Raw genomic sequence first — 21,322 nt, 5'->3', positions numbered from 1 at the left:
GAAGTTGCTGCCTCCACTGAAAATATTAACTGCTTGTAGCAACTTTGGGACTTCTGGTATATTGCTGGCTGTAAAAAGTAACCTTACACCCCACTTCACTAAAATGAAAAAATGACAGTGAAAATCAGAGTGTTGAAACAGAAGTATGGTAGAATATGGATCCCTATGACAATGGAAGAACCAGATAGAAAGTCAAGTAAACCTGCATTTTTTTTCTTCATAGAACTACCCTCTTTTGCTTAGCATCTTTTACTTTAAAAATGTTAAACCTAATCTGTCTGAAGTCATTCTTGTTCTTACAACTCAAAATGGCACTTCACATGAATTTCTAATGAAAAAGAGGAAATTAAGATTCTACCTAAATTTCAATAAGAAAAATAGTAATAACTATTTATTTATTTTCTGCCAACGTTTCTCCCTACATTATAGATCTTCATCTAGGCTACAATAAAAAGATACAAAGGTAGAGTTAATGGAAAAATAAAAGAGTAATAAATTATTAAATAAACTAATAAAGTGAACAGATAGATCAAAATATATATAATTGAAAAGATCTATTAATTTAATTAAATGGGGAGACATAATAACTGTTATAAAATGAATAAATACAGAGAAAGACAATGAGGTTTGAATAAGACCCTCAAATTATTGCAAATACATCTATACAGATTAATTGGCTCAAGAAGACAACTCTAAAGAAGAACACATTTATCCATCAAAATTTGAACAATCAACACTGATAGGGCTTATGGGGAGTGGGGAGGGGAGAAAAGGGGCATAAGACACCCAATTTTGATGGAGAAATGAACACAATTCTACTTTCTCTTAACTGAATAAAAACAGATTATCTAGTATTTCTTAACTTTCAGTAATATTAATTGAAGCTTGCAACTTCAAAGCAAAAGAATATTTATGTAATATAATGATTTACTATTTATGCACTCAAATATTAAAATTAATACAAATAAAAATCATAACTTAATTATCAACCAGAGTATATTCTGAATCACAAGATATAACTCAAGAGAATGTGATAATGTACATAATCATTAGGAATGAGAAAAAAATGATTTGAATAAATTGGGTAAAACAGTTTTAATGGTGGGGGGGGGGGAACTATTTTACCAAAGAAATCCAAAATGAACCCATAACCTTATAACAAAAGGCTCCAATATTTTTACTAAGGAGGAATAAAAAACGGACCTAGAGGAAAAATAGAGGTGGATTTTATCTAAAAAAGTTTACATAAATGCTTGATGAAAATGGAACAATTCATAATTTCAGACATACAATATACCATTCATCAATAGAGGTTGGATAGCAATTGTTAGCCAGTTCAGATATGTACTATACAATTTTAGGATGTTTGATAGATAATAACTTAATATGAAGTGTATTACAAAGACAAAGAAATCGGTTATGGGCACAGAAAAATTGATTTCGAACAATTAAGACAGACTTCCTGAAACTCAAGAAAGACATAGATTGTGTTAAATAGGCTGACAGCATCCCTGTGCTCATCTCTAAACTTTAGGACAGTAGCTAGTTGAACATTAGCTATTCGTTGAATCGTTATTTGTTCTTAATGTTTTTGATTCTTTGTTAAGTGATTTACACCTGATACTGAAGTTTACTTTTAAGTAATTGTTCATTGTTCAAATATAGGTTTTAATTTTGAATTAGAATTTTATTTTATTGTCATCAGTTAATCATTTCATTCAGAAATGTTATGCTTAATCAATTTTTAATATCTTGACAAGAGTGTGTGATAAGCTTGTAAGATTTGTAGGCATAAAAATGTACGTTATCAAATAAAAGTTAGGTTCATCCTCCTAGTGGCTACAAGATTTATATTATAATAGTTAATCTTCCAATAAAAAAATTTAAAATAAATTGTGACTAATATTTGAACCATTTTAAAAATAAAAATATAATATAAAACACTACATATTATCCTATTCAATAATTTCTTTATCTATTCGGTTATTTTGCTTCAAAATAGTAAAAAAGATATGTCAACTGCACAAAAGCAAATGAAATAGGCATGGTAAAAGAATGAATCACATCAAGAAGAATGGATAAAAGAGGATAAACAATCAGGTCAATTTAAGGAATACTAATGAAAATGTTAATGTCGTTCATTTGTCTTAATTTTTTTATTTATTGTAGATTGGTTGGTTTCATTAGATTTGGTATAAAACCTATTTTTTAAGTTTATTGTGGTAAATCTAGATATAATCAAATAATAAGAATTACTTTTATTGTTTAAAGTCAAGAAGATTATGTTGACCGAGTTTGACTGTTAGTTGTTTAGCACATGCTAATACACCAGTAGGCCTGTAACTGTTGTCCCATGTGGTGTTTGACGTTCATGTACCCTTAGTTAAAACCATTTTCAACTGAAATGGTAGTTTTTGCATTAAATATCACCAGGACTGGAACTTTTAAGAACAACAGCCTATTTACTCAAAAACAGGCCAACGGCATCACCGCTTGCCAGATAGTTTTTTTACGAGATCTCCAACTAATTAAGAATCCAAGGGTATTTCAATTATATTTTATTAAGTATGCACTTGTATGAACATTTTCTTTTTATTTACAAAAAGGAACATCATAATTTAAATAGTTAAGATAATTAGAAATGTAATTTAATTTTAAGTTGTTTAAATAATTATTACTTTTTTCTTTCTTTCACATTTCTTGTTTCTACATTGTTGTTTTTTTTTTATACGTATATATGTATTATGATTTATCTAAATGTATTTATTATTATTATTTGTTTTTAGTACCAATAAATTTCCAAAAAGAGTGGATTGAATTATTAGAAAAATTTTCTTCTTAGAATTATTTTTATTCTAATTAATTTGAATAGTGTAAGATTATACTAGTGTGCAGTTTGATATCCTAAGAACTCCCGAACAGAAATTTATATTGAAATATTAAAAAAATTAAATCAAAGTAAAATAAAATAAAATCCAATTTATTTACAATGTCTAATTAGAATTAAAAAATGGAAACTAAACAATAAAAAACTAAATTTTTGAATGAAGAGATTAAGGGCACATGCAAAAAATTGTTAATGAAAAAAAAAGCCGGCTGACAATAAAAAATAAGAGAAAAGGCAAAAAAAAATTATATATAGCTAATTTCCTTATCAATTATCATTCTAAATGTATCCATCTTTGAAATGTTGCATGATCGCAATACTTTCCCTTACTACATATTCCATAAATATGTAACTGAAAGTAATATTGGAAAATATCAAATAGAGAGGAACATAAAATATCTTGAAATAGGGAAAAAATTAAAAATATACATTTAGACCTAGCATTATCATACTGACACATTGGCCAACCATTCTACTATTCCTAATTCTATATTAAAAAGTCTACACAACAGTTAAAAATACATTATACCGTTTAATTGTTGATTAAGACACTAATGTTAATTCAAACAAAACATTATCTCATTCTAAATGTTACCAACAGCATGCTATTTTTTACCTCAACACCAAATCATGCATAAACTTTAATTAAGCATCAATACATCAAATATGCATAAAACAGTTAATATAACATTAAAATTAATGGTACTTAATGATAGAATATTATTTTCTAATTTTCTATATCTTTTTTTTTTTTTTAATGAAATTTACAACTGTAACAAAACTATATTAGTTAATGTATACATGGTGATTATTACTAAATATGAATGGCTTGTGAACAATCTACTGTTTGGTAGCACTTCAATGGCTATTGTACATTAGGAGGTCCCATGAGTGTCTTCTTTTCAGACCTCTAGAAGGGTTATTAGGATCAGTTGGGAAAGAAAGATTACAAAGAGGTTTGTTTGACTATAAGGTCCTTACTTATAATTTTATTTGTTACCTAATAAGGAGCATAAACGATTTTTCAAGAGATTTCAGATTTTAAGAATTGGATTTGGAGAGAATTAATTGTATGGTTTCTTTGAGTTCCAAACCTCAGCTCTATATACTCAAATAATTCTGATACTGATAATGTTTAAGATCTTTTTCTAATAAATTGAAAATTTGAAGCAGTTATTAAGTATATCTTGAAGTGATCGGGATCAATGAGTTTCTTATTTTTTCAATCTTATATCAAGATTCAATGAATCCTATAACTCAATGAAGATACTGTTCTATTTAATAGATTTATTCAACAGGAATAAGAGCAACAATCTATATTTAGATACAGTAAGGGTTGGTCACGATGGATATGAGAGATTTATTTAAAACCCCCAGTTTTGACAGCATTCTGCAATGGATAAAATATGTGATGACAGCAGAAATAGGGATGCAAGAGCTGGTTTATTCATGGTTCACAGACAACACACCTCATCAGTGTATGTAATAAGGAGAATAAGCTGGGTTATCAGCAGTATAATTTATTTAGAGAAAGGGGATAACTGGTATGACTATCTTGAGGAACACTAATACAATAAGAAAAGGATGGGAATAAAGGCGTTTTTTTAATTTTTGGCATCATTTCTAGAAGAGATTATTAAAAGAATTAGGATAGTTTCCCATGGAGTCACGAAAATATGCGATTCGCAGTACAGCATTACAATGTCTTCAAGAGAGCAGCTTTATGATGAAATGGGATGTGGCAAGATCCTGCCCAGATCCTTTTTTTTTTTTTTTTAACTTTATTTGTAGATTCTATTGATTAATCCTCAAAGATGAAGAGGATTAGGAAGAAGGTACATGTGGAGTGGAATACATAGTTCACATTTAACATGTTCAAGAAGAATTGGGTTAAAAATATCAGAATGAGGATAAAGAGTTTTTATAAGATATTCACTGATTACTGATGAATTTTTTTTTCATCGGATCTTGACCGGATTTGAGATTCAGTGAGGAGTGAAGGATTACAGTCTTGTAAGTTAAGGGACTTTTTAGCTGTTATCCATAATTTTCTGTAAACTTACAATAATTAATTAAAATTTTGAATTTTTTTATTTCTATTTATAAATTTATATATGTCCGATCACGGATTGATCAGTATGCAGTGTAATGTAGCAACCCGATGTATTTGGGCAGCATGATTGAATAAATTTCTTTCTCTGTGTGTAGTGATTTTCATGTGATGGATACCTGACCTGATTCTGTCCCATCATGCTCTTGCTCAGTATTTGTTATACAATTAAGACGCAATTAGTGAAGGATAAGAGGGTTTAGACAAACTTTGAATGTATGAGAAACAGAGCTGAACTATGATCTGATGAAAGATCATCACAGAACTTGACAGTAGATTGAGAGAAAGATATCAGAGAAATAAGGAATGTATTAAGGATATCAGAACATTATTTAAAGGATATAGGCCGATAATCAAGGGTCCAAAGCTGAAGTGGTCGGATGGTGTGGTAGGAGGAGCTAACAATATCACAGGAGTTAGTAACTGGATGGCATTAGCACAAGACCATGAATGTCGGATGAGGCCAAGACCTGTAACCGCATTGTAGGACCATCATGACAAAAAAAAAGTAGTTTTTTGAGTTTTATCCAACTTATTAATTCTATAGAGATCTTTCATGTTAAATTTTTAACAGGTCCTCTAACAGAGATACTGCAACTGGAATATTTGAAAAAGTCCAAAAAAAATTTTAAGAGGGCTAATTTTTAAAGAATAAGTCATTCAAGGCTGATATTTTGTATGAAGTAAATAAATAATACTGCTTAGAAGCACAAAATAAACAGAGAAATAAAAATAAATAGAAAAAAACTGATGCTGAGAAATTGTTTCTTCTTCAGAAAATTTAATTTCATTCATTTTCATTTGATACCTTTAGCAAAACATTATTCATTAACAGAAGCATATTAGATACACATATTAGGATCTAGCTTGAAGGCCAGAAAGTACTTTATTCAAAAGGCATGGAACAATCCAGTGTAGAGTAATTTAGAAAACAGCATACCTGTATGAACTCTAAAAATAACTGAAAAATTTAAACAAAAATGGCAACCATTTGGACACTGGATGTGATAAAAATTATTTTTGTATTATTAAAATATCAAGGAATGCACCTAAAAAGTATGAATTATTTCTGATGGGGTCAAGGGACCATTTGTTTTTTCAGGAGCGCTGACTGAGCCAGTACATAAGTGAAAAAAACATCTTTGAATAAATTGTAAACATTGAAACTATTGGTTAGACCATTTTCAGTAAACCAAATTGGACTTTGATCATTTCTGAGATTTTTTGAATTATAAAAAGAAATATATTTCGTATTTCCTTAGCTACGTTTAATCTTATGCTTCTTAATTAAAAAATTAATAATCATTTACAATCTTTGTCAAAATGTAATAGTTTTTTAACCTCTCTAAAATTCTTTTTTTTATTTATTTTTTAATCATCATCTCCAATAAAATTGGAGATTAAAACAAAAAAGGGATTAAAACATAAAGCTTTACGCTCTTCATAGAAATTCACTGTAAAGCCTTGATAATCGGATTTCCTCTAGTTCTGGAAATGAAACCAGCCTAAGTTATTCTTTATTGCTCCCAAATAGGACATTAGCCAAAAAAAAAATAATTTCAGGATAGAAACCGTTTAAAGAACGCCTGACCATAACTTTCCTTTTTGGAGATGGTTATATAAAAAAAAATGAGTTAGTTTAAAAATTCATACTTCAACATCCAATTTACCAGAAAATTAGGCTGGATGAGCTGACATATTTTTAAAGAGTGTTTCGACAATGAATTTTTCCCTGCTGTCTACTAATTTTTAAAATAAAAAACCTGCCTCATAATGTAGTTTCGTCATGGACAATGTATTACTATCTTAATCAACTGAAAGCATTTTAACTTCTGAGGAAATAAAATCTATATAAATAAATTGCATACTAGAAATGAGACTGAACAAAATATGTTATTATTTTAAAGGTTATTTTATATCTGAGAGTTAATAACAAGTTATTAATATGTTTTATTGCTATTGTATTTAATAAATTATTCACAGCTACTGTTTACTGCAATCCATTATCTATGTTTTTTACTTTAAAAAAGTGGAATAATTAAATAAATATTATGTTTAGTGTTTTTTCTCAGTGATAAATAAATACCCTGTGAATAAAACAAAACAAAAAAGTTTTTTTTTGTTCTTTTTTATCATACAAGATAGATGTAAACTTATATCAATTAGGAGTTTTATATTACTTTTGGATAATTATTGAAGAATCTTTATGAAGATTGAAACTGGCTATCAAATATTTGTAGTGTTTTATTTTTGAGTGTTTTATTAAAATTTAAAAAAATATTTTAACATTAATTTGTGGAATAGTTTATTTTTGAATACCCTGTAGTAACACTGCTACCTTCCTGTCAACCAATCATTGTCTCCTCTAAATCTAAATATTTAATAAACTTAACATGACCGTGCCTTGTGATTTAGGGGCTCAAAAATGGGTCAGTTTATTCAGTTCATTTTGTTTTGTTTAAAATCTTAAAATTCTTTTTGACCAGAGCTTTTAAAAGTAAGTTAAAAGTTAAATGTTGTATTTTCTATTTTTGTTTCTATGTTAATTTTTTATATCTCTGAATAAATGTATTATGTATTATATATTAATGAGTGAAGGTATATTTCAATTTTTTTTAATGAATAATAAATATTAAATGTCCGTGAATATAAGAGCATAGGAGGATATGTGAAGCAAATGAGAGAAGAAACAAAGAAATTGAAAATAACAGACAAGGACTGCCTGGATAGATAACAATACAGAAGGAAATTGAAATAAATAAATGTTCTAGCAGCAAATAAAGAAAAAGAGAAGGGCACTATGTGGTCTGAAGAGAGGAAGCAAAGGCACACAGAAATGATGAGAAGATACTGAGAGAGAAGAAGAGAAAAAGTGAGAAGAAAAAAGTAATGATATTCACATGGTCTTGAAAGGCTGTTCCGTGGAAAAAATAAAAGTTAAGTTAATAACTCAACTCAGTAATAAGCCCAGAGACTAGATAAAGTTTTTTTAGTGATTCACTTCCTGGTTAACTTTTACACTCATCCAATATACTAGATTAATTGAACCAAGAGATTAGTCATAATCCTATAATACTAAAAAAGTGCATTTAAAAAAAAAGTAGGAAAGCAAAACCAGTAAAATGTAGCTAGAAGAATTCTAGAAGAAAAAAAGGACAGAACCGTGATGGCAATGTTCTAGACATTTCATTGAAATCTATTAGTTCTAAAAATGAGTAACATAATTTTTGATTGTACAGAAATAAATGCATTATTTGATTCAGTATGATATGTATTCTGACCTATGATATAGGAACTGGTTATATAATTTTTACCGGGAAAGACTTTCTACAAGATCTTAAAGTTGGGAAGATCGTGACTGGACAGGACAGGATCATGGTAAAGTGACGGATTAAACAAATTTTTTGTATAATAGAAATTTTCACTGTTAAAAAAAAAACTACTTTTAGATAAGGTTTCATACTGTAATTTAAAAATGTGTCTACTCCAAAATCATAAATGGGACACTAAAAATGGTCTTAACATCACCTCTGCCCCTTTCTCTGAGAACGAATTATACACCTATAATCTTATGATGACTTCAGTTTGTTTATTACATTTTTATCTTCTATAAATTATAAAAGATTCTTGCATCACAAAGTTGTTGATATTTTAATAATTTCTGAAATAAATTCATTATAAAACTAAACAGTATCATCAAATTATTTTAAATGAACAAAAAATATGATGGATGACAACATTAAAAATTTAATGCAATGATGAGATGAATTATTTACCTGTGATAATCGTTGACACAATATATTTTGTTGTCCACATCGACAGTGAATGGAACCCCATCAAGGCATTCATTACACATGCAGCAACGGAAACAGCCGGGGTGATAGGATTTGCCCATGGCCTGGAGTATCTAAGTCAATGGAAGGTAATGGTAGTAATTAAACTTCTTACTAACATCATGATGATATGTTTCCGAATATTTTAAAAACAATACTCTGATAGTAAAAAGTATTATATGAAATAGGTACTACATCTAGTAAGTACACAAATGTGTAGGGCAATATACAAAAATATGGTCAAGAAATGAGGAAAAAAATTGAGTCATGAAGGTAAATTTAGAGAAACTATAACAGTTTCGATTGTTGAGAATTACTGTTGAACCTTTTTCAAAAATGAAGTAGCACAAATGGCGTAAGTCCCTCTGGCTTAGGTTGAATAATTACACCAAAAGGTTAAGTCTATGCTTATATATAGGTCTAAAAAACTTTTAAAACTTTTGACCTTAATTAATAAGTTTTTATATATTTTTAAGAATGAAATAGCCTAAGATGAACAGCAATAAGGTGTTGTGGAAGAAAAGCTAAATAGAGATTGATATCGAGATCAAAGAAAAAAAAAAGTAATTAACTTTCATAAAGTAACCAAGTAATTTATTTCTTGAAAGTATTAAAAATATGTTATGTAACATCAATCATCAATAAGATTTCTTTTCTACGATTAAATTATGAAATCTACAATAATTTGCTAAAAATTATATACTAAATCAATTTTGAAAATAATTCAATTAATTACCATTTCCATGATCAGATGCCCACATATAGCACATTTTTCTGCTGTCTGCTGGAATCCAGAATACTGGAAAATTAAGAACATTGTTAAATAAAAATGATTCTTTTCCCAAAATTTCTGTTGTTATAAATTGTTGAAATTATTTTTTCAAATTTAATTAAAACCATTTTGTTTTCAAAAAATATTAGAAATAAAATATTGTTCTGAAAATGGAAAGATATAATAAACATAATAACATTTAATAAACGTGTATCATTTTTTAAAAGGAAATAGGACACAGTTGGGTCTTGAAACTAACACGTGTTAACTATTAGTAAATAGTCCATTCCAAGAGTGGCATACATTCTTCTAATGATGTTTAGTATTTTATACATCGTTTAAGAATAATCACCTGAAACTGAACATTTTAAACTAGGTATCTTAGTAAATGATTATGAATTCAACATAAATGAAAAGAATAAAGGAGATAAAACTGTGTGAAAATTAACTTTCTTGGAATAAATAGTTGAACTTGCTTTCAATGATGAGAGATCTATCAAACAGTATACAATTTCATAATTTAAAGCAGATTATAAAAAAAAAACAAATGAAATGTTCTCTCAACAGAAAACGAAGATAAAATTTGAATATCCACTTTAAACTGGACAATTAAGTAGGAGCATAGATAAAGAACTAATGTAGCACAGTTTAAAAAGTTATCTAATAATTAAGCTGAAAATTAACAATTATGTTATAAAATTCAATATTATGTGCACATAAGCATTGCATAAGATCCACGTAGACCATTGAAGGACATAAAAGAAATGTCATTGAAGACTTTTAAAACATTAATTCACCTATCCTCATTTATTGTTGAAAATAAATTTTAAAAATACATTATTGTCAAAAACATTATGAAGATTATTTGTATACTTGCAATTTCATTAAATTTAAGGTAAAGATGTTTTTCTTACAAGGTAGTCTTCCTCACAGTAGACCTTGCCATGGACATTGTAGAACGCTTTTCCTCTAAGAGCTCGTCCACAAGAACAGCAGATGAAGCAGTTAGTGTGATAGAGGTTACCCATAGCTTGGCAAGCTTGACCAGCACCTGTTACCTTCTCTCCACATGTATGGCAGATACCTACAGAATTATATAATAAATAGTGGTACTTTTCTTAAGGTGGGTAAAAAAAATTATTTTGACTATTTTGTGAATATAATAGATAAAATAGAAACAGAAAAAGGATAGTGAATAGTTTTGTAATCTATGGGATATAATTTAATTATATATTTTTTATGGTATATTCTCTATGTTTCAGCAAACAAATCTATGTATTTGGGCAACATCAAAATGTATAAAGTGATTCTCTCAGTTAAAAAAAGGTTACAACAACCACCAGCAAAAATTGAGTCATCACTAAACACTTGACTAATTTATATAAATTGTAGTATATACTAAATTATATACAGTAAATTGTAGTATAAACTAGCCTTGAATAAATTAGTCAGTGGCTAAATGTATCATTTACTGACTAATATAGAGGTAAATAATTAAAGAACAGTTACAAATAGAAATTATCTGCATTTTGTAAACCTTAACTAGGAGGCCCCTTTTCTGCTTATCTTCCCTTAAATGAATTATTTCTTGTAAATCAGCTGTAGAGGTTAACTATATTTTTTTTATTTCATCTACAACAGTAAGATGGAACTTTCATCAATTTTAATTTTTTTTTATTCTTCTTTGTGCAAGGTCCAGTGTGACAGTGCAGGTCGCCCCTGTCTATGGCCGAACCTGTGAATGCCTTCCTTAACGGTTTTGGGTGAGAAAAAGAAAACACGTTCATTATTTGCCCAGTAGATATATTTTAGTACTATAGATACATAATAGTGTTTGCTGTCAGATTACAGTTAAGTTTTACTCATTTATTTAACCAAACCCCACCAGCGTTGGAAAGTATGGATGGAACTAAATTTGTAATAAATTTCTTTTTTTTATATAGAGATGATGAGAACAAAAATTCAATAACATATTACTTGTTTTATTTTTCTTTGTTTCTCCATCTACTTTTTATACTATTATCTTGTATTATTAAATCCATATCAAAAAATCTTATTGTGTTTATATCTGATTTTCCTAATGTGAATATTATGTGATTATAATGGCTGTTGAATACCTTAATTAATTCTATGTGGTCCATAGGATAAAGTGAACTGTATCAGGTTATTCCTTTTACACTAATGAATTTATTTAATAAGTTACTTTTTTTATTTTACAATTATGAAGCCACAATATAAATCCCATAGATGGAATTTGATATAATTATTTACTGGTACTTTTAAAGAAATAGTGTAGATAAGTTTTTTTTTTTTTAGTTTGTAATTAGTTGTTATGCTAATGTTTAATGTTTATTATAATGTGAAAGCAAATGAGTAATGATGGTATTGTTTTATGACACCGTTGATGGAATAAATCGTTTTTATTATTTCATTCATAGCCAGCTATCAGTTCATAATGAGCTCAGTGATAGTTGTATTTATATGGGCCTCTGCAAGATGATTAAAATTAAAACAGTAAATCCATTTTGGGGTCCCTAATATTCACATTGAAATGTGTAAAACTTTATTATACTTATTTTCAGGAATCCATTTATAACATTTATTCATTATTCTTTTAACTTTTGAACAAAGATTTGAAAAGTGTAAGTTTTAATAGAACAGAAAACTAAGTGACGGATTTCTCGAGAATGCGTGAACGAATAATTATTGTTGATGAACCAAATTAGCATTTACTACAACTTCTATTCAGTTCACATTTGCGATTAGAGGAACATATTCAAAGATAATTACATCAATGGAGTTAATCACTAATAACGCCAACGTAAAGTAGCGCTCCCTGGCTGTGATCAACTCCCCACTCCTTGGCATCAATTTTGCTTAGGAGAGTAGTGCAGTGTTACCTGCCCTCCAACAAAAAATCCTAGATTCATTAATTAGTCCTTACAGAATATTTAAAAGCCCAAAGGAATGAACGAGTAACATGTTTGCGAATGCCGAAATACATCCACAAATTATAAGTGGTGTTGAATGATGGCAAGGCTCATCATCAACAAACAGCTATCACTGCAAAATGATGTAGGAGGTGATTCAACACAATGCATGTATCCACTCGGAGAATAAAAAATATTCCTAGCAAGATTCAAACAAAAGCGCTGACGCGTTCAAATGCTTCTCTCCAAAAAGAAAATAAAGGCAGTAGTCATTTACCATTATCAGTCGAGAAACAAATATCAATTTTAGTAGCCAAAAACAATTATTTTTACTTTAATAAGAAGTTTGCTAATATTTATATTTTTAGCAGTAATTTATTCTTTGAATTATTAAGCAATCGATAGGCTGTGACTAATTTTAGTTTTCGATAATTATTGACTAACTTTTTAGTAATGTATTTATTAGCCATGAATGACGTGACAAGACGTCTCGTCTTGCTTTCAGGAGGATAGTCCCGGTTTTAGGTAATGTGTTTCGGTGCCCTCCCTAGGTTTACGGTGGAATGCAAAAAACGTCCCCCTTTGAATGACAACAGTGATATCTAGATTAATCGTTCCTTGAAATACCGTATTTTTCTCTTATTCTTTAACTGGGGATCTAGCAGATCCCAGGCCTTAATAATAAAAGCTAAATCGTTAATCATGGATTATCTGTATAGGAAATCTGGTGAGTCAATTCATAAAACAATTTTTGAGGTTAATAACTTCCAGTTGAATGAAATTTGTATTAAATTATCATAACATGGTACAACGTTTCGGACCACTGCCCCATATTCATGTACTTTAAATCCTCATAATTTCATATAGGAAATTATGAGGATTTAAAGTACATGAATATGGGGCAATGGTTCCGAAACGTTGTACCATGTTATGATAATTTAATACAAATTTCATTCAACTGGAAGTTATTAACCTCAAAAATTTTTTTATGAATCGTTAATCATTTGTTGAAACGGTTTACGGAGTATAGTCATATTTTCTGGGTAGACATGATTCATATTACATAAGTTTTTCAGCCAGTTATCATTTTACGAGGAATCCAGATCATGGTCGGCTATGTCTGTCAGAAAATACAGAATTCCGTTGTCTAGTGGGATTTGAACCCGATTATAAGAAGTTTTTAATTTTGTTATAGAGATAAAGATATTTTTTTTTAAATGTACCTTTTAGTTAAATTGAACTATGATATGTTTCTGCTAAATATATTAGTGGTACTTTGTTTAGAATAATAATATGGAGGATGCAATATAAAATTATTACAACATTTAAAATTGTCTTTATCGCTAGGAAGGATCCCCTGCGCCTCTCGCTCTGGTTGTGCCACACAAGACCAGAAAATATAAAGTGACGTTATACATGACTAAATTTTTAGCCCACTGGACTTAGATGTTCATCACTATTGACTATTAAAGTCACAAAGATAGAAGTTTTTGTGTCCTGAATGTTTGAAATAAAAGGTTATTAGTAAGTATAGGTTTACTAAAAATCAGCCCCTAAATTTGGTATCCTTAATTGAGTAAAAATCTGGCGGTCGAGCGTGATTTTGACCAAATCACCTCCTTGGACAACCGTTGGTCTAGTAACAGTACTCCCTTACTAAGTACTGAGCCCCTAACTCCTTCATGGGTTGTAGCGGTACAGATTTAATTTAATTTTACTAAAAATCAACCCTTATATGAGCCACAGACCAGCGCGAATTATGAATAATTGCATAATTATAACCACTCAAGGTACATCTTAGTACGAGCAAGCCTCTTTTGTGTTATGATCATGACTCTACAACAGATGCAATAAAAAGTAAATATAGAAGTATTGAAGGAGTAAGTCCGCTGAAGTTTATTTTAATAGAGAAAAACCTAACATTATCGCTCTTTTTCCATTTGGAGCTCCACATCCTTTAAACTAACAACATTAAAAAACTTCATAGCACGTTCATTGGATTTCAAGGAATAGTTTTTCAAAAAGCAACATTTTTCCAAATAAAGAAACAACAATTGATTAAAAATCAGTTTATTTGGGCAAATATTATGAACGGTATTACCCCTAAGAAAATACTAGTTATGAACTACCTTGTAGTACGTTCATTCAGTCACCTTATAGTACATTCTTTCAGCCACCTTACAGTACATTTATTTGGTTACCTTACAATACATTCATTCAGTTACCTTTATGGTATATTCATTCAGTCACCTTATAGTACATTCATTTAGTTACCTTTTGGTACATTCAACTAGCTTTTATAGACATATGTACATTTAACAGTCACTGAGATTTACTATTTCATAAATCAAACGTTTTTTCAAAACATTAAACAATCAAAATTTTGTGATTTTATTTTGACGAATTTCATGGAGACAACACTACTATTCTTCAGAAAATGAACGTTATTAACTACTTTATAGTACATTTTACTAACTAAAATTTCAATTGTAACATACATCTGAACTATTATATTATGGCGACTGTTACTGCTATGAAGAAAAACGTTATTAACTACTTTATAGTACATTCATCTAGCTTTAATTTGGGTCATAATAAACATTGCTACGTCAAATAGTTCCTGAGATACAGACTTCACAAAATTAATTGACTAACAATTGATTTTTCGTTATTAAATGTTGCTTTTCAAAAAAGTATACTTCGGAATAAATATCATGGCTCATATGTTAGCAAATTTACTCTATTTTATATAATGTTCCACTTGGGTTTTTTTTAGTGCTGTAGATAGTTTTAAACATATGGAGCTTGGAATGGAAAATTACGATTATGAAAAAACGTTTTGAAACAGCCGCCATTTATTTTCCCTAACTAGAAGGTTTCCAGTTAGTTAAATAGTTTTCATTAAATTAATAAAAAAAAATGGTGCGAACTAACTGTTTTTTTCCCCAAACTCTTGAATGTACAAAAACATTTAAACTGTGGAACTGTTCCTACATCCCTAGTTTTTTGGTTGGAACAGTTACCCATAATGGTTCCAGGTCTAAACGGGTCCAAACCTATGTGGTCCGTTAGACCTCCTTGCCAGTTGTCTTACTACTACCCCTAATGGTTTTATGTCGAAACGAACATTTTGCTATTTTGCAGTATGCTAACTCCTATACAATCTACAAATTAAATAAGTTTTGTTGAAATCAATATAATGATATGAAAATTGATTTTAATTGCTATTATGTTTTTATGTCATTTTTCTAATTTAAAACTGATCGGGAATGGCACTAATAAAATTTAAATCAACATTTGAAATTAATATTTCAATTCTTTTAAGAGAACGTTTATTTGTATTGATTATTAGTATCATTACAGACTGGATTTTTGTGCAGTAAAAAAAAAAACCAATAAAAGATTTTTCGTACAATAATCAATTTTACTATGTAATTTATAACGCGAATATGTACGTGAAAAGTTTAAATAATCTTGTTCTTAAACGAAAATTTGAATTTCATGTTTTAGTATTTTTAATCAAACTCGAAGCTTACGTTGGGATCTCGAGAATGCAATTACCGTTATTTTGATATCCTAAATAAAGGTACACCGGTTAGTGTTTACCTCTTCAACATTAGCTGGTCCAAACTAGGACTAGTGACTCAAATTGGAATAATTGAACCTGCTTCATAAATCATTTAACTAAATATTATTTGTTAGTTTTTTCTTCATAAAACACAGACAAATTTGTAAGTTTAAATAATAAAAATGGACAAAAATACAATTCCGTAAAAAAACTTTTCAAGATATCAAACCGTGCAGTAACCCCAATACGTAAAATTTCGTGCAATATAAAACTAATATCTATAGAACGCCCTTTTTATGATTAGAATTCAGTCGAGGTTTGGCTTAATTTGAAGCTGTAGAATAAAACATGCAATTGTACGAAAATCTGGTCTATCATTTTTTGGGTAGTGAGTACATGCTGCTTCACAATCGCAATAAATAACTTATCTACTCCTTTAATAAGGGAATTCTTCCCTCATATCATGCCCTTCCCTTGGTCCCATCCCATGGTGACATTAATTGCTATGCTCAAAAAAACAAACATCGAGTACAAAACCTACAAGCAGCCTCTGAAATGAATGGCTTAAAATGGTAACGATTCCGGTTATGTATAGGACCAGATTGTACAAACCTAGTGTTGGTCAAACGGTAGTAATTGAAATAAAAAGATATACCATCGATATTGTAGCTATCCTGGAAGTTGCTGGCGTGGGAATTGCTTAAAAGAGAGACAGATATTGAAAAAACTGGCGAGCCCGGAACACTTGTGAATTCTACTCTGACATCAGAGAGGAAGGCAGAAACACTCAGATGAGTGTTAGAACAACAACAGTTCGAATTGACACGAAATAGGCGCTGCTGGACTTTCCTTGGACTCGCTGCTCACCTGTAGACCGCGGACCACCGGTTGAAAACCACTACTCCTAGGAATCGTTAGCTGACTAATATGATGTTTGGCAAAATTTTCATCGAAAATCTTTTGCGCTATCTAGCTGATTTTTAGTACCCCTAAAAAGTAGTTTATCAGGACATTATGAAGCGTATGTTTCAAGACCCCATAAACTCAACAGATTCGTTGTATAGAGCTGACAACATAATATTGTTTTGTCATCAGGTTTACTTAATTGTATCAAAGTTCAGCTTCATTGAATAATCGGAAGAGAGTTAAATCGAAACAATTGAATCCCACTAACATGATGTTTAGCACTTTGAAGGTTAACTTGAAGTTAGAAAGTTGGAGAGACTGATAGAGCGAACAAGTGTCCTGGTGCACCGGTATCCCAAGTGGGTGCCATGGAACCCAGGGGTGCCTCATGCGTATGCCAGGGGTGCCGCAATCGAATACTACTTTCTCAAAACATTAAAAAAAAAAAAAAAGGTAGTATTTAAAATAAAAATAGCAACTATACTGTGCATTTACTTTGCACTGTTTTTTCTATTCTTCTTCTTACTCAACTACTCTAAAGAAATTGAGGCGACGTTTTTATATTTTTTAGATCAGGAAGGAAAGCGAAATTTTTAATTCCAACAAAGGTATTACAAATTTTTTTAGCCCAAACATATTGTTAGGTGAGAAAAATCTTGGACCGCTGTATTGTCCCAGAGTAATTGGGGCCTTCTTGCTTCGTAAAAGGAAGAATAAGATGAGAGATAAGAGTCATTAACTAACCGGCAGACACGCTTATTTGGTTCCACATATTTCGATCAAGTGCCTGCTTCTCTATCGTATTGTCAGGCTTCTTTAGAGTATGACCAATCCATTTCCATTTCCTTTTCTTAGAAAGTTGATATACATGCTTGCGCTAATCTTCTGCTTCAGATTATAATTGGAAATAATTTCAGGCCAATGGATTCAATGTATTTTTCTCAAGCATCTATAAACAAATCCTTGAAATATTTCTATATTCCTTTTGATGGCCCTCGTTGATCCGGGTGCATACAGTAGTACTGAGAGAACATTTGTTTTTAACAGATGCAATTCCCTATCCAGGGAGACGTTCCTGTTCTTCCAGACTAAGTACGACTAAACGAATGCTCCGTTGAATTTGTTCATTCTGCTTCATGTATCCTCATGTGTTCCTCTGTTCACACTCTCTGGACAGAGGAATGAATCAATTGTTTCTCTTGGATTTTCTGTTCACACTTGTTACGTATGTTCGACTTCGCAGTTTACCCACACGTCCTTTGTATTGTGACTGTGTGTAAGGATAGATCCTTCCCTCCTTTGCTGTATCTTCTTTTAATTTGTATTCAATGTATCGGAAACGTTATGCCAGGAGACAGATGTCAGCAACTATAATTTCATGTGATATAAAATACTAAAAAGACAAGCATCATTCCATAGAACTTTGGGTCAAAACTTGTATCTTTATTAAAGTCATCAGCCTCATTTTATTTCCCTACAAGAAATCGTCTAAAATTTGGAGTAGACAAAGTTGCTAATATATGTCACACACAAGTTATTAGCAAATATTCATCAGGCTGAAATTCACTTCTTAGTTCTACGACGAACTTGGAGACAACCCTAAAGCGAATGAATTCGATTTTTTTTTTAAATGGGTAACGAATTGAGTTCCTGTTATAGTATTTAATAAATGATCATTATTACTCCAGCAACCATGCACAAATTGGTTACGTCTCATTCTGACAAATTCCTAAATCACTACTAAAACAATTATTTCTTCTATGATATAAAATTTAGAAAATAAATGAATAATTCAGAAGAACCTGACTAAAGAAACCTAACTGCACCGATGAGATTAGGGGCGATTTAGTATTATGTCTAATCGAAACAACACCAAACTGTAGGACTATTTTAACATATTTCAATCCACCATAACCATTAATAAATCCAAAAATAATTTTTAAAGTAGACCATTTTAAATGATACTGGACAAAGGAAAGTATATTTCTTTAAAAAAATTTATCAAATACCATATTAGTGTTTCAGACGTACAGGTTAAAAGGTAAAAATAATAAAGCTGGAACATAACACAAAAACAAAATAATTGATCTAGTCATATACTAAATCAATATTCTGATACCCACACTTTAGGAAATTCATTTAACTTAAATTGCTTGTGTTCATTAAGAATACAGATCACAAAAACACACACTAATATAAAGGATATAGTACCTTACAGAAAACAGTTCACTTTGATCATCAACACTACACACACAAAAAATGCACCATCAATGATACTTAAAAATTTTAGGTTTCTATTGTAGAAATCCCTCTAGCCAATTGTATTATTGACAATCACAGGTCCATTTACCGTTTGGTGCAAATATGTGAGAAAACAAACCATAAGGTTCGGAAAACAGAATGGAATACTCACAAGATCGTATTGGTACGAGGAGGTGGGCAGCCATCAGTTAATAATAACCGACTGGGCTAGGGCCAGCACCTATATCCGACTGGGCATGCAGCAGTGGGCCGAGTCCTTGTGTCACCTACGGATCTGTCTTTCTCATTGGGGGGAGGGATTCACGAGTGATGCTACGGAAAACCTCTAGCAGAGGATCACTTATTCCTCTTTGCCGACAGAAAGCCGTGCGACCAATAAGGTCATCATGAACAAAGTTGATAACATTTTTACTTTCACTTACCAGCATATGAAATATATACTAAAGAGAATTTTTGAGATCGTAAAAAAATCGAAATACACGTTTTAAGGTCCTTTGAGTCCAAATAACCAAGCCTCACAAAATGTGTGTGTATTTGCAACCTAACTAAAAAACAAAAAATCGTACAAACTGAAATTACATATTTTAGGCGGTAAGATGGCTGGGATGAGACAACAACTCAACAAATTCGATGGACCGGAAGTGCCAATTTGTTTAACCAATTTTTCACATTTTTTTTTTCACTAAAGTCGGTATATTAATGTACTATTAAGTGGTATTTAATGTCAGATTGATTTTATCTTCATTGAACAAGTCTGACAGGGCAGACGAATTTTCAAAAAAATCTACCACTAAAGTATTTTAAATTTTGATTATTTTAAATGATAATCGATCTCACATTTTTATTAGTAATACAAAATTGATAAATACAAATTATTAAAGGATTTCATAATTAACTAAAGGAAATAATATTTTTTTCCAGGTTGAAAACACATTTCTGAATTTAAGAGTAGTAATATAGACTTATAAACACAAACATATTATATATTGTTGGAAAGCCAAAGATTTTAGAAAAAATAATATGTAACACATAAAAAATCCCATAAAATAGTGGATAATGACAAAAAAAATAAATAAATAAAAGTCTGCTCTGACTGTGCGGGCGCATGCGTTGTGCGTGTTTCCGTTTTCCCTAACTGATAATTTTTCGTCACCATAATTATTAAATAGTTTTTTCAATTTCACTATTTATGAACCTTTCAGTTGATAGGATAATTCCATAAAATCTTTCTTAGTATCTTAAATAATGATTCTATAACAATTTGGCATTAAAAAATAGTTTAGAGCACAGAGTAAATTTTAGTAAACTCCTATATTTTTCTCATACTTAAAATGGTAAAACCTTGCAACGAGAAGTAATATTAAAAGTACTTTTCTGTAAAGATGTGTGATGCGTGCACCGCACCATAATTTGTTTAGGATATTTGATATTTTTAAAAGAGGTCAATAACTGACTTTTTGACGCATCGAGGTCATGGTTGGGAAAAAAGGTAATGAATGAATACAATTATCATGAATCGTTCATTGACATGTATTATCACTAACACGATAACACTTAGAATTTGGGGAAAAGAGGATTAACCCGGGATGTGCACTAAGCATTTGACTCATGAAGTCTCTAAATTCGAAATGATACTCCAGAGACGTACTTTCTTCTCCTCCATTCGACAGGACGTAGAAATTTAGACCATGTGAACATCAGATTACCGAATAACACAACAGACACTCAAGAAAACATAAATCTTTTAGTACCGAAACGGCACAAACAGTTTTGATGACACTTGCTTAAAGGCTTCTACATGAAGTTCATTAATATTTCATACATAATATAAATCTTCGAAAATATGCTAACGACGCATAAAGTATACACCTTTATGACAAGTTATGTTTACTTTAAAGGTAATAAAATTTTCTTACAAAAAATAAAATAATTAGTACCCATATTTTCCTTATATTTTATACTTCTTTAAGAGAGACAGACAGGCTTTCAGTAAGACAAGAAACACGGTTAGGCAGGTCATCAGATTCTCTCAAGAAGTAAAAGATGGCATACAA

At 30.2% G+C, this 21,322-nt stretch overlaps 1 protein-coding gene across 2 annotated transcripts in view; it reads right to left on the bottom strand.

Moving 5' to 3' along the window:
* The window catches only part of jub (LIM domain-containing protein jub), a 58,240-nt gene that overhangs the window by 11,443 nt on the left and 25,475 nt on the right, over positions 1-21,322 (bottom strand). For both annotated transcript variants that reach the window (XM_014415012.2, XM_014415013.2), the window contains exons 3-5: positions 10,517-10,686; positions 9,567-9,629; positions 8,774-8,904 (exon numbers count right to left, since the gene is read on the bottom strand). In XM_014415012.2, the coding sequence (XP_014270498.1) occupies positions 8,774-8,904; positions 9,567-9,629; positions 10,517-10,686 (364 nt within the window). The remainder of the gene's footprint in view (positions 1-8,773; positions 8,905-9,566; positions 9,630-10,516; positions 10,687-21,322) is intronic.

Source organism: Halyomorpha halys, unplaced genomic scaffold, assembly GCF_000696795.3.
Source record: "Halyomorpha halys isolate HHAL.00 unplaced genomic scaffold, Hhal_1.1 Scaffold91.1, whole genome shotgun sequence".
NCBI classification, from domain to species: domain Eukaryota; kingdom Metazoa; phylum Arthropoda; class Insecta; order Hemiptera; family Pentatomidae; genus Halyomorpha; species Halyomorpha halys.
Note: the sequence above shows the minus strand (reverse complement) of the source record. Positions and strands in the feature narration are given on the sequence as shown.